The following is a 15,409-nucleotide window of genomic DNA, read 5'->3' on the forward strand; positions in this document are numbered from 1 at the left end:
TTGTCAAAAATAAAATAATTAAGTATAATTTATAAAATAAAAATTGAAAAAAAAAAAAAATACGAGTCGGTCGCTGGCTTCCTGCGCCGTACGTGTCGCGTTTCCGCGGTCGATCGCGATTCGCGCTGACGCGTACACTTTCGCATAATTTTGGCAACTTTCCTCTGTTATTAAATATTAACTAAAGGACCTTTTATATCTTTACTACCTTTCCACGCTCACTATCATTTTAATTTTATATATAAATTATGAAATTTATAAAAGATTGAATATAATAAAAGACACTCCTTATCCTAAAAATTGTAATTATACTTACAGATATTTATATGTTATATAAGTAATTGTAACATTTTTTTTTACGTCTCATGTATGGAGCTTGATCTTTAATAAAGTAATTAAGTCATTTCATGTCTTCTTATTTACCTGTATTATTTATTTAATTTTTTAAGTTTTTTTTCAGCAGGATTTTTTATCAAGAGAAGAAAAATTAAATTTTGTAACGCTGTAACTAAAAATATTATTTATTATTTTTTTAACTAGGTGCTGAGGCAAAACTTGTATTTTTTATTGATTAGATGAATAAAATAAAAAAATAAAAAAACAAAAAACTATTTTTCAATACAAGTATATTTCTTCTTCCTTCGATTGTCACAGTTGTGGTCAATTAACTATGCAAGTTTTTTACAATATTTTTTTTTACCATATTTGATATTTATGAAAAATTAGCAAACACTCAAAATTATTTATGTCAACTATTAATAATTGAAAAATAAACTTACTTTTCAAAACTTAAACTAGTTTCGATAAATAATTACGAACTATAAAATGCTTTTATAAATACTTTCAAGTGTTTGTTGTTAAGATACTCAACAATATCTAATACCACTTCAAAGGGTAACGGTATAGCTTCTCTAAGTGATGAAATTTTCTTCAAATTTTCGAGAAGTCTTAATCTTTCCTTAGCATGTTTTATCCTGATTTCAATTGGACCATAATAGGTCTGACGGAAACTATAGTCATCAAAAGCAACGAAAGATTCGAATAGGTCTATCAGTAAATTCTCTTCTCGAGCCAAAATTTTTACTTTTTTATTGTCATAAACTTCCATAAAAAAGTTATACATTGTCATTTTATTATCGCCGAATTTGATAAAACGATCCTGTAATTCTTTTTCAATGAATTTTCTTTTGTAGTCATCTACAATCTTCCTGAATTTTTCATCGCTAGCAATTAATTCATCCATCAATTTTATTTCTTCTTCTGGAACAGGTAATCTGAATACACCCCTAAAGACCAGATCTTTCAAAACCACAGCTATACATTGTTCTCGACATTGTCTGAACCTTTCTAGATAATAATTGAGCATATCTTCTGAACCGTTCTGCATTAAATACTCAGACGTTTCATCTATAGGAAGCAAGGCGTAGTATAAAACCCTAGATAAATACATAGAAGTATAATAAGGAAGTAAATTCTTCAGTAGCGATGGACAGCTTCTATAAGCTGAGAGATTGGGAAGAAATGTTGCTGGGTCATTGTTGATCAGTGCATACATGTCAGCCCCCCAACGAAATATCTGAGAAATGAATGACGGGCAAGAGAAATCATTGTATATCGCAGCATTATATCGAAATTTTCCAAATTTTTCAGGGTGCAACGGATAATGACTTAGCGGTATATCATCATTATCGCGATGGTTTATCAACTTTTCCATCAATTCAGGATCTTTAACATTTGACATAATGACTGGGATATATTGATAATCTTCGTTTTCAGCAGCGTACATTAGCAATGTTTTATTTGTAAGGCTTATAATGTCTACGTTAACGTTGTCGAGATATTCAATTATTCTTAGTTTATTATAAATAATAGTATATGCAATTAGTGGCATTTTGTCACCAAAATCAGGACACCATTCTTCGTCTTTGACGTGCTTTGAAAAAATTTCTTGTCCAAATACGGCATTAACATTTGCCTTAGCTTCGATCAATGTTCCTATTTTATTGCCTACTCCTTTATATTCTAGCCAAAATTCGAAGTCTGCCATTGATTGATAAAAACAAGCCAAATGAATTGGTCGAGACCCGTCAGCAGCCATTACATTGACGTCTGCTTTATAATCATTAACTAGTAACTCCACCAAGCGATCTTTTTCTTTCATGCATGCAACATGCAATGCTGTGAATCCAGCAAATTCTCCAGTTGTTATTATCGGTTCATTTACATCCATTCCATTTTTCAATAATAATTTAATATCTTCCAATTTGTTATCTTCGATGGCTTGATACATCAGTGAGTTGCCAGCTGTTGTTCGATTTAATTCTGAATCCATTTTATATCTTCTTTACTGTAATAATAATAATAGATAAATATTCAAGTTATTAAATATTAAACTTTATACTGTTACCTCTGTCAACTGTGGAGAATGTGACACAAAATATCTTATAAGCTCTCTATTACTTTTATTTCTTTTTTGTATTTAATATTACTTCACTATTTTTAATTTCACTGTTATAAATATTTAAATTTAGAAAAAAATAATTGGCAGAAATTTTTTTTTATCGTAATTTATTTGTTATAAAAATTAAAAAAAATTTACAATTGTCAGCTGACTTTAGTATCATGAAAAAAAAAGTATATTATAGAATCCAACTACAGTTAACTATTTTAATTGATATTTGATAAATTACTATGAATTAACTTACAAAGATAGTAACAGACAATTTGCAAAAGCTATTGTAATTTTTAAAAAAATATTTTTTTAGTCCTTATTATATTAATAAAAAAATTTTTTTACGTCAGCTAACTTAAGTGTCACACTTGATAATCAAGAAAAAAAACGGAACATTGATAACTTTATCAGTTACTCTGCCACGCCTTTAACACGTCTACGATAACTAGCTATACCACTAAGCATCCCTACCAATTGCACACGGAAAAAAAAAGTGGCTTTAAAATCTCATCAGGTGATACAAACAAATTGTATCACTGTGAAGCAGGGAAGGGCACGTAAAATACTTAACGTATTATAAATACTGGGTGCCACAACTTAGTCCTAACAGAGACTATACAAAACGTAATGTTTTTAGCAAGGTGCAATATCCCAAACGTTTGGTATCGAGATAAGCACATTTAAGAAATGTGACACTTGCCGAAAATTAGTTTTCATAAACGTTACTTAATCCTAAAATGTATATGCTAGAAATGTGATGTCTAAAGAACGTTCATGTTAAGAAACGTTATACTTCAAAAATGTAAAGCTTCTAAAAGCGATAGCATCACAAGTGTGCCATTTGTAAATCGCTCAAGGTTCTAAACGTGATGTTTCCCTAACGTCATACGTTTAAAAAGTCAATCGGCCATATCGACGGTAGGAGTTCCGTTGATGCAGTAGATTTCTTCAGATAATGAAAAAACCTATATGAATTTCAATCTGACTAAAGTCACATCGTCTAATATATATTATTAGAAATTTTATCAATAATAATAATACTAGTAACAATAACTTGATAAATAAAAATTAATAATAATAATAATAATAATACAATTCGAAAATTAAATATTAAATAATAATTAACATTTTTATAGACAGTATTGTTATGTTAATAAAAATCTGACATGTAAAGAAACTGAGCCAAGTCACGTTGACTCGAACTCTTTTTTCTCTCGATGCATAATTTTATAATTAGTCTTATCATTTTAATCTAACAGCTGCTAACTCTTTTACACTATTGTAACTCAATACTTGGCTCAATCATGTTATACCTAAGAAATTAAACTTAAAACTAGTTAGACATTATCACGATTGGAATCCACTCGCGGGTTTAATTACTACGATAATTATTTTTGATGGGAAAAAAAGTATTTAATAAATGTCATAAAGTAATAATAATAATAACAATAATCATAATAATAATACTATTAACAATTTCATCAACAAAAATATGAATTTTAATAATTATAACAGTAGTAATAATAATAATAATACAAATTTTATCAATAATAATAATACTAGTAACAATAAATTGATAAATAAAAATTAATAATAATAATAACGTAATTCGAAAATTAAATATTAAATAGTAATTAACATTTTTACAGACAATATTGTTTTGTTAATAAAAATCTAACATGTAGAGAAACTGAGCCAAGTCGCGTTGACTCGAGCTCTTTTTTCTCTCGATGCATAATTTTATAATTAGTCTTATCATTTTAATCTAACAGCCGCTAGCTCTTTTACACTATTGTAACTCGATAGTTGGCTCAATCATGTTATACCTAAGAAATTAAACGTAAAATTAGTTAGACATTATCACGATTGAAATCCACTCGCAGGTTTAATTACTAAGGTAATTATTTTGGATTGAAAAAAAGTATTTAATCAATGTAATAAATTAATATTGATAATAATAATAATAATAATATTAGGTCAAGTGATATACAGGTCAAGTTGGACGACATTTGAAAATTTCACCGTTTTTATTTCAATGAAAGCTGCAGTAACAGCTTCTCTGTACGAATGTTTGCTTCTACATGTAAGAGGAGCTGAGTTAATTGGATACTAATAAAAATAATAATAATTGTAATAATAAAATTTAGATATTATTTATTTTTAACTTCAGTGAGGTATTCGTTTATAAATGTATTATATATATAATATGTTTTATAAATGTAATAATATAATAAGTTTTATAAATGTATGATAGATAAATGTATGTATGATAATTATTATAAATGTATTAATAATTATATTTTAAATTTGTTTAAAAGTAATATTAAATAAAAATTTAATGAGGATTAATTTTTTTAAATAATCAAGTCAACTGAGACAACCTCTTGTCGGCAGTAACTACAAGTTAAAATTTGCCCATCTCCAAGCAGAGTTTGCACGTACTGTCTTTGACATGCTTGGCAGAAGATGCAGTGCCGACAAGGGTTGTAGACGACGTCCGGTGGTGATTCCTCGTCTGAACACGCCAGGCAAATTTGAGAATCTAAAATAATTACAAAGTATCATTGAGAGTAGTTTCTGAATTATTAAAAAAATGTATAATTCTATTTATAAAAATTTGTATATTACTATAGATAAAATCGCCAGCAGCCGCCGCTGGATATGCATCTTCATCATTCCTTAGTTCAGCACGATCTACGTCAACTACAAAATAATTTAAATATTAAAATTTAATTTTCGATGGTAATTACTGTTTCGAAATCACAGCAGCTCGTTCAAATGGGGTAAGGAGCTAAAACATGCGCTGGAAGAAATGGATCGTCAGGATATTTAGAAGCTGATTTGGCAAATTACAGGAGTGTGCTGGTTAAAAGATCACCAGGTACATATAATCACAGGAAAATTGTTGAGTCCACATTCAGGCCACCTAGAAATTTGTATAAACTTACTGTAAGCCGTTTTGGCGCGATCAAAACTGAAGAGAATCGATGAAGAATATCTTGACGAAGATGATATATGATAATTACAACAGGCACCTGAAGAAAGAATATACCAGGGACTGGTTTTGCCGACATTGGAGCCATGGAGATCGGCGATGAAAACATCTCGAGAAGAATGAACACCTTACTGACGGAAAATTCGACTTTTATATCGAATATAGTTTGTAAAAAGATCCTGAGGTGGCCACTTATAACCATAATAACTAATAACATTTTTTATAATTTAGTAAAGAAAATTACTAATATGAAATTTACTAAAAATGTTTTCCTTACCTGTTTCGTTACTTTCCACCCAGCCATAGCCATAAAGGCGGATGGGCCCAGTTTCAGATTCGTCATCTGAGTCAACTTCATTGTCGTTATTATTAATGTTCTCATTAACATTTATTTCCCCAACAATAGTAACTCCGGTGCCTCGGGCTCCATTTCCCGTAAGCGAGCAATGGTGATCGCTGTAAGTAAAAGAAATATAATAATAAATTAGAGAGAAAATTATAAATATAAAAAAATTTACATTAAACTGTATATTTAAATTAAAGTAAAGTGGAAGTACCATTTTTGGCCAGTAAACATTTGAATTAATTGATAAAAATTATAATATTATAACCATATTTTTTGAGTTTTAAAAATTTGTATTAAAAATTCAGTTTGTAATGGATTATTAATATCAATTAATTTCTATCGTTTATTTGAATTAAAAATGGCCACAAACGGTACTTCTACCCTATAGTGATAGAAGAATTTATTAATTACTTACTCAATTTGTGATGGATGGGTACGAGGTCAACGATTTCAAATCCAGAATTTGGGTCTGGATTTGTGAATATTAAATTGCGAACCAGTTGCTCAGCTGCTGAAACACCTCTTTGTAAAAACTCCAATTCATTAATACCTCCGCTTTCAAGTAACTCCTGGAGGCGATTAATTTTTGCTGAATCGATCAATGCTTTTACAGGTGGTGTTCCTCTACTGATAGCTTTCTTTTAGCCAATTTATCCACATCTCGATAACTTTCGCATTCAATTGAAGTTGCGGACTCTGCAGCAAAAGAGAAATAAAATATTAAATTATAAGAAATGTTATTAGATTTATTTGTTTATTTAATATTTTAGGGTAATTTGGTCGTCGTAATCCGAGTTTAAATTAAAAGGTATTTTTTTTATTTTTGCAAATGGTCACTCGAAAAATAGCATAAAATATAAAATTATTTGTAATCAAAATTTAATTGAATAATTTCAATCCATAATTATGGTTAAAAATTTATAATAATATAAGTATTAAAATATCACAACTGGTTGACGGAAAGTTTGAGGTGGACCTTGAGTATGCAATTAAAGACATCTTGAGTGGCCCGCCAATCAAGGAAGTATGCATATACTTTGAAAAAGTATTGGACCGAATCAAATTCGGAACTTCAGAAGCTGAGCCAAGGAATGAGGAAAAAGAGTCCAGATAGACAGTGCAATTACAAATAACTAAAATGAAGCAAATTATTGAAGTCTTATTTATAATTATTAATTGAATGTAGCAGGGGATGGGACGTATTAAAGTTTTTTGTAAAAGCTGTACTTAAGAAAATTAATAATAGTATTAAAATATCAACTAACAAGTACTGGACTGTCACAAAATAATGACAATTGTTATAAGTTATGTAAGGTTGATACTTAAAAAATTTACTCACGGTGTTCAATTATTGTTTAAATTTGCAAATATCATTTCAATATGTTAAATCTGCTATAGATGTATTATATTATAATCTTTCGAATGAATATGAAAAAATATGGGGTCAAGTTGAAGTCATTTGACACCCAAACTACCTTAATCGAGAATAAGATTTCAAAAAAAGTAAAAAAGTAATGATTTTAACTCACCCAAGAAGGACCACGTATCAGGCGCGACCCCACTCATGTTCTGCAGGCGATTAAAATGAATCCTAGTGCAATTTGACAAGCCATCTACATCATTGTAGAATGACAGATTACTCGGGCCGACTTTGTTGAGCCATTCTGACAAGTAGTATATCAAAAATAGTTCAAACTTTTGAAACATTTGTTCATTTAAATTCTGAACCACTTGTACAAAAGCTTTTACAATTTGTTGCGGAGGCAACAAAGCAACCAAAAAAATTTTTGAGAAGATGCGAATTTCATGGACTGCGTTTCTTGCGCGTAGATCGATTGTCTCCATTGCATTGACATACAACAACTGAAACAAATAAAAATAATTATTATCATAAATCAGTTTAAGGTAAATGGTCATAAATGCAAAATTTTAAGTTTAATTGATTACACCAGAAATGACATAATTGTACAGTTAAATAAAAATAATCATTAGTAAAAGCGAATAACTATATGTCCCGAGTGAACTACATAAATGAGAAAAAAATCATGATTACTAAGTTAAAAAGTAGAAACTTAAACTCACATGACTGTATGCATCAAGCGTTCCTTTTAGTCTTGTCGCTGGATAGCGCCCTCGCAACGCTGTAAATAATTTATTATGAAAATCATAATAAATTTTTTCAGGTTGAACGTCACCTAACACCTTTGACAAACCATTTCTCACAAGCTTGTTGTAATCTTCAAAGGAATCTTTATTCAAAGCTGTCCATGCGGCGGGAAAAGACTGAAAAATAAAATAATCAATAATAATTTGTAATTGATAATTGTGATTATATAAAACAAAAAAAAATCAACTTGAATCAAGCGAAAAATTCGTTTATTAAGTAAAATTTACATAAACCAAGAAAAATTGCTTAGTTTGAAAATATTTCTACTCAAAAAGAAAATTAAGTTTTTTAAAATTATTTACTTGTTTCAAGTAAATATTTTTTTTATGTACAAACGATGATAAAAAGATTTGTCAATTAACTTACGTGAGTTTTAAAAGGTACAGTCATAACAATGATGCGACTTCCATCGATGTCTCCAAGTTTAATTGGGATTTCCTCAAAATATATAAACTGGTGGAGAGCGGCTTTGACGATGGCGAGGAACTCCAGGTCGGCCACGGCGACGCCGCAGACTTCATCTGTTCTCGTCATAATAGGTTTAACAACCAAACTGCCCTTGTTGTGCGATTTTAAATCTTTCCACTTGTCATCGTGATTCAGAAGATTGATCAATGTATTAAATCCATGAGTTAACTCTGGGAATTTTCTTTTTAACCTCCACTGCCGCATTCGAGCTGATACTCGTTCGAATGGATATTTAAGCGCAGCACTTGGATACCTAAAAAATAGAATAATATATAATTTTGAAAAAAATGGATATCATTATTATTTACACTATTATTAATATATATTTTATATTCTTTAGTTTGATTTATTTATAAAATCATGTTTTTAACATTTTTTTAACTATTATTTATTTTAATTTACTATTAAGTTCGTGAAAATTATTATCAGTAGTAACTGTAATTATGACTATTATGCCGAGCCGAGTGCTCGGAATCAGAAAGGTAGGCATACGCAATACCACGCGCTTGACCTATCTCTCTTGCTCCCACGCAAAAGATGCGTGAAAAAATCTTTTAATTCTGACGATCCTAATCAGGATAATAGAATAATCTTATCAAATAGTGAATGTAATATAAATCGTGTAAAAATTAATTTATTCTTGATTTTTTTTTAACGTTCCCAACTACAAAATAAATTGAAAAAAGTATCAAAACTGGACTAATAATATAATAGCTTAAATAGTAGATGTGAGCTTTAAAATAAATTCAATAGATTTAAGCTAACTTTTATGGTTTAAAAATTGTTGAAGGAGAAAAGATCGAAATACATTCATTGAAAAAATTTTTCAAATTTTTAAAATCACGGAATGAATTAAAAAATCATTAAAATTAAACAAATAATCGTTTCAATTTATCATTCATCTATCATTTATCTTTTACATCTGGAAAATAATTTTCCTAAAATATGCGAAATTCGAAAATAAAAAAAAAAACTTTTTAAAAATATACCTAAAAATACTATTATTTAATTATTTAATGATAATAAATAAACATCTAGTTTGTATAGCAACTTACAAGATTTTCAATTTATTGTAGATCGCTTTGTTCTGCAAAAACGAGTGACAAAGTAGAGAATGCATTTCTTTTAAAAAAATTGCATCCTCAAGCAGATCAGCTTCACCCACATGGTTGTGCCGGTATTTTGGAGCATCCTCGTCTTTTCGTCTAGATATCGGAAAACTCCGTCCGAATCCAGAGTCCCTTGCCCATTGCATCCGTGCGAATGGTTCAAAGAGCACAAGAAAAATCTGAAAAAATAATTAAATTAGAAGTAAAAAATATTTTTTTTTAATTGCATCTACAGTTTTACAATTTTTTTACAAATGACAAATTTTTAATTTTTTATAATAATTTTTAATAAAAAAAAATCTAAAAATTTTTAATTTTCGGAAACTCAACTTTCATTAACTTCATTAATTAAAAAGTATAAAAGTTTGTAAACTAAAAATGGCATACAATAACGAAAAATTGTTTCACTTCAATTTTTATGAGTTGATAATTTTTTTAATTTATTAATAAATTAAACCGAAGATTTATAAAAGTTATTCCTTTTTGAAAAAAACAATATCGTTAAATATATAATGTTAGCTAGAAAATTGAATATTCTTTGAATTTATGTTTCCTTCAGTTCTCTGAATTTTTTCGTGAGCTGTACTACTACTACGACTACTGTATCGCGTAGGGTAAGTTTCATACACTGTTATGTACGTTTGTCATGTGTGCATATATATACTTACTCAGAATTGCAACCACGGCTGCTCTTGAAATTCAAGATTTCGCAACAACAGAAGAGCACAACCGATTGTTTTTCACTGTTATCGGTAACACCGACTTTTGCTTTGCCTCTATTGCGTTTTTCATTTTATATATTAAGTACATGTATTTCATTTTTATTTTTACAAATATGTTTGAAAAACATTACTTAGTAATAGCTACTTATGGATATTGTCTCCTCTTATAGATGTATGAATGAACACATAATAATATAAAAAGTTAACCGAACGCCTTATAATGGCTTTGGTAAGAGTACAACTCACGAGCGAATTCGGAGAACTTTATAATTTTATAGATTATCTGAAGATTTTATTCTTTTTTTTACATTTCTATGAAATTTATTTATGTGACACTAAAATTAGCAGACACATGACAATTATTTTAATTTTTTTGAAAGATAAACTAATTTTAGAAAATTATTTAAAAAAAATTGTATTTATAATTTTTTAGATCTTCTAAAAACAAAATTATTTAAATAAAATTTTTTTTCGCTTATGTTTGTTTGTTAAAAAAATTTTATAAATTATCAGATGTCTCTTAATTTCAGTATCATATAACAATACTCTACTTTCATGCTAGCATTATTTGATTGAGTACGTAGAGTGATTGTATTATATAAATAATGAAAATGTAAATGACACTGAAGTTAGCAGACGTCGAGAAATTTCTGATTTTTTTTTAAGTAAATTACAACTAAAAGATATTTACAAAAATTGCACTTTTAGTTTTCAAGTTTTTAACATGTGAAATTTTTTTTTTTAATTGTTTAATTGAAATTTTTTCGATAAAAAATTTCTACTAATTTTTAAATGTCAGCTAACTTCATTTTCATAAATTTAAACTAATTAAAAATTTACTTACTTTCTTTGTCCTGATTCGCGTGTTGCTTGATAAGAGTAGTATAAATCGGTATCAGGATCCTTAAAAATACGATCAGGTAGAGATTCTACTGAAGATTTCTTGGCGGGAGCGGTCATGATGATTACAATGTCACGCGTTTACAATGAATTGACAACTCGTGCTCGCACATAAAACTCATCAACACAGTGGTTCACTCGTACTAACCGGAGCCCGGAGCGACAGGTTCAGTAAGGCTAGACCGTGAGTAGACAGTACCCCCACTGCAGTACAGCAGCGTCGATGTTGCGCGGAAGGAGCCGAGAGCGGACGAAGACCATTGCCCCTGCGCGCCAATGTTCCCCGGAACGGTTAGCATCTTACCAATACATGGAATCTGAGCACGTTCGTAAGTAGGCAAGCCGAAAGTAAGGCTTGGAAAAAAATGAAGTGAGCGTGAGGAGCCTCGCGTGTGACGTCACTCGTAAAATTTTTATGCTTTTCAGATTTTTTTTTTAAATAATTATTTATTATTAATTTTAGTTACTACGGTTAATGGTTATTTGAAGCTCACAAACGCATCTTAAATATAAATTAATACTCCCTGTCATTAGCCGTTACAGTAGACATGCGGCTGAGTTTTTGGCTCAGGCGCTCAAAATCCCATGTTCGAAACCTCTACAATGTTTTTAATAAAAATTTTGTTTTATTTTTTATTTTATCACAAAAAATCAAAATATTATTACAATTATTATTATTATTATTAATATTATTATGGATTCTACATATCAATATGATTAATAAATTTTGTTATTTTTAATTGTTGTTTGTAATCCTTAAATGCAATTTAAATAAGTAAACACGCAAACTTCCTTGAATGCTCAAACGGCCGCGCGGCAGTTTTGCGTGGGGTCATGAAGGTCCTGTGTTCGATTTCGATCTAAATTTTTTTTTTTTTTTTTTTTTCAATAAAAATTTTTGGCATATTTTTTTTAAACTTTTATTTTTACACAAACAACAATATAAAATTTATTCTCATAATTGTTATTATTATAAATTTTTTTTTATTGTAAATGTTACCCTTCTTATCATTGTGGTCATCATTATTGCTAATGTTATTATTATTTATATTATTATTATTATTATTGTTATTATTACGGTTCAATCAACATTATTAATAAAAATTATTATAATTAATGGTTACTTGAAATCCTTAAACGCAATTTAAATATAATATAAGTTAACATTTTTTTCGCGTCAGATGTTCAAGTGAGCGTGCGGCTAATTTTTTGCGTAGGGTCATGAAGGTTTTGTGATCGATTCCCAACAAAAATTTTTTTTTTTTTTTTTTTTTTCAATATAAATTTTTGGAATTTTTTTTTGTATCTCTTTCCACGTCACCCATGGGGTAAGATACAATGGAACGCATTTTTTTTAACGTGGTATCCCCAGTAGGTCTAATCCACGACAAAATCAAAAGAAATCTTCAAATCTACAACCAAAATATTGCACAAATGTTGCGAAAAAAAAAAAATAAGACCATTCCTTTTCTTTGTTTTAATGTCTGGGATAAGTGAGCACGCTCTTTCAGCCGCAACATTTGAATGAGGTAATATCCTCACTATACCCAGTAATAAACGCAAAGTTTTATACCGAAAGAACCATCAGAATTAGTAACAGAGCAAATTGCCATCCACATTTCGTCAAATTGCAATTTGTACCATTCTTTTCTGGAGTTCATTTTCGTGGTACAAGGAATGCTATTCGCGAGTGACACTTTTCTTCATCGGTAACGCGCAAATGGCGACAAACGTTAATTATACACGCGAGAGTCTCCTTACGATCCTCATTAAATAACGCGGAATATCCCTTGAATAGCGCCAAACTTTTTAAAACGGGTCATCGAACGGAAGCGCTTTTGACGATTCGATTTGCCGCAGTAACGTATACGTTCTATAGAACTCAATACATTTTTGACGGAATGTGTCGATTTCCGCTTGTGATATTTCGGTCATACGGTCGGTTTCAACTACGCTAAGAACATTATCGATAACTTTACTCGCTTTATAGCTGGACGGCTAAATTTTTTTACGATTTTTTGTTAATAATTACAATTTTATTTTCCTCAAAAAATCCAAAAATCTCCTTTTCTAGACGCCATTCCGGATCGTTTAAGCCACCAATCATATTTTTAGGAGACGGGCAAGTATTTTTCGCAATAAATCAACTTCTCGACTAAACTATTAGTTTTTCCCACCTTCATAGCCTGTAACGGTCTCGGCTTTTTTTTTACAGGCTCAGGCATTAGTATAAAAGACAATAAATAATACAGAAAAAAAAGTGTTGGAAAAAATACTACATAAACAACTTAACGAAAATTAATCGAAACACATCAATAATACGATTTCACTGAGAGAAAGAATCATGAGTCACGAATTACCGATCAGATAATCAACAAACCACGTAAAACAGGACTTATAATTTCTTATAGCTAAATCCCGATGCACTCATACAAAAATCCTAAATCATGAATAATACAATCCCGACCTATAGTACAAACAACCCTGACCTACGATACACACAACCCGAACGTACAGCTTACATAATCTCCACATACACAGGTCACTCAATCCCGAAATGCGTTTCACGACCCCGAATAATCCGTTACGCGATTACGAATAATCAATAAAAATTCTAAGTCGCGTATTCAATATTTCCAAATCACGTCACTCAATTATGATGTACAGCACACACAATACCAAGTCGCTGGTCACACAATCCGATACACAAGTCACACAATCCCAAATAATCCGTCACAAAGAGTGATTAATAAACTAAAAATGTCGTAGCGCGTATTAAATAATCCCGAGACAAATGTCACACAACCGCGAATAATCTTTCACGAAATCACGACTTATTTACTATTTAAATGACTATAAACAAATTTAACCCTTCGTTGGTCGCGCTATGTGAGCGAATCGCCGCCTAACAACTACTCAACCTATAGAGACTCGTTATAGTGCGAGCGAGAAACTAAAAAAACCGCGACCAACGAAGGGTTAAAGAAATAAGGAAAGAAAAGTTATTAAAAATATTATAGTAATTATTAAAAAACTCTAAACGTAGGCTTACAATAATGGGAAATACCTTGAACGCTGGATGATACACTTCTATCGATGCCTGACAGTTAATATATGAGAAAAAATGCGCGTTTTTCAGACAAAAATAACGCGAGCAAAAACAAAAACTGCCGAACGACTGTTACTACTAGGAAAAACATTGGAGACTCACACTAACTCAGTAACACTTTCGTAAAGAAACATTGAGTTTGTAAAAATCAATACTAATAATAATAAATCAAATATTGATAAAATTAATACGAACATTTTTAATTTTATTATAAGATAAAGACAGTTATTGACACTGAACTAGTTATTGACACTTGCAGTTTTATTTTAATTAAATAAAACAAATCGATTATAATAAATTAAAAATATAATTTTTGAATTATAAATTTTAAGATAATTAGTTTTTGAGAACAATTTATTTTTTAATTAGAGTAAAATTGCAAGTGTTAATCAGCTAGGCTAGTGTCAATAAATGGAGTCTTTGCCTTCGTAAAATTTTATTAAAAAAAAAAACATTGTGAAGACTTCAAACATTGTTAATTAAACCATGATAATAATAATAATGACAACAATGGTGATAATAATGGTGACATTTAAAATAAACAAAATTTACGAAAATGACAATTATGAGAATTAATTTTATATTATTGTTTGTGTAAAATAAAAATAATATAAAAAATATACCAAAAATTTTTATTAAAAAAAAATTAATACAGGATTGGAACACGGGAGCTCAATGACCCCACGCAAAGACTTGACACACACGTGGGTACGTAGATGTCTTACGAAAACTAAGTGTTAACTTATATTTAAATTGCGTTTAGGGAGTTTCAATTAACCATTAATAATAATAATATTTATTAATAATATTGATTGAACCATAATAATAACTTAATAACAATAATAACATTAGCAATAATGATGACCCACAATAACTGATAATAATGGTGACATTTACAATAAAAAAAATTTTGCAATACCTTAACAAATTATATGAGAATAGCAATTTTACATATTATTGTTTTGTGTAAAATATAAAATTAAAAAAAATATGCCAAAAATTTTTATTGAAAAAAAAAAAATAAAAACTAGATCCTGGCATCGAACACGGGACCTTCATGACCCACGCAAGGCGACAACTGCCGCTTGCGGTTGTTCCGAACATTTGACGGAAGCTGCGTGTTAACTTATATTTAAATTGC

At 29.5% G+C, this 15,409-nt stretch overlaps 2 protein-coding genes and 1 long non-coding RNA gene across 4 annotated transcripts in view; 1 reads left to right on the forward strand and 2 right to left on the reverse strand.

Moving 5' to 3' along the window:
* Positions 1-611: 611 nt before the first annotated feature.
* Positions 612-15,409, reverse strand: part of LOC123269836 — a 33,959-nt gene continuing 19,161 nt past the window's right edge. Inside the window, exons 1-2 of one of the 2 annotated variants that reach the window (XM_044735701.1) lie at positions 2,408-2,525; positions 612-2,347 (exon numbers count right to left, since the gene is read on the reverse strand). In XM_044735701.1, the coding sequence (XP_044591636.1) occupies positions 812-2,332 (1,521 nt within the window). In that variant the 5' untranslated portion in view covers positions 2,333-2,347; positions 2,408-2,525 and the 3' untranslated portion in view covers positions 612-811. Of the gene's footprint in view, positions 2,348-2,407; positions 2,526-15,409 lie in introns of those variants that run through there. The other variant, XM_044735702.1, reaches the window with a different exon arrangement.
* On the forward strand, positions 5,070-5,701 carry LOC123269838. The gene is made up of 2 exons (XR_006510476.1): positions 5,070-5,235; positions 5,308-5,701. It is a non-coding gene; the product is annotated as an uncharacterized LOC123269838 (long non-coding RNA).
* LOC123269779 lies at positions 6,401-11,420 on the reverse strand. Its single transcript, XM_044735614.1, has 6 exons — positions 11,104-11,420; positions 9,484-9,716; positions 8,327-8,681; positions 7,876-8,076; positions 7,323-7,656; positions 6,401-6,489 (listed from the first exon to the last, which is right to left on the reverse strand). The coding sequence occupies exons 2-6, from the start codon at positions 9,681-9,683 to the stop codon at positions 6,401-6,403; spliced, it is 1,179 nt and encodes a 392-aa protein (XP_044591549.1). The 5' UTR covers positions 9,684-9,716; positions 11,104-11,420.

This window comes from Cotesia glomerata, linkage group LG7 (assembly GCF_020080835.1).
Source record: "Cotesia glomerata isolate CgM1 linkage group LG7, MPM_Cglom_v2.3, whole genome shotgun sequence".
Classification (NCBI taxonomy): domain Eukaryota; kingdom Metazoa; phylum Arthropoda; class Insecta; order Hymenoptera; family Braconidae; genus Cotesia; species Cotesia glomerata.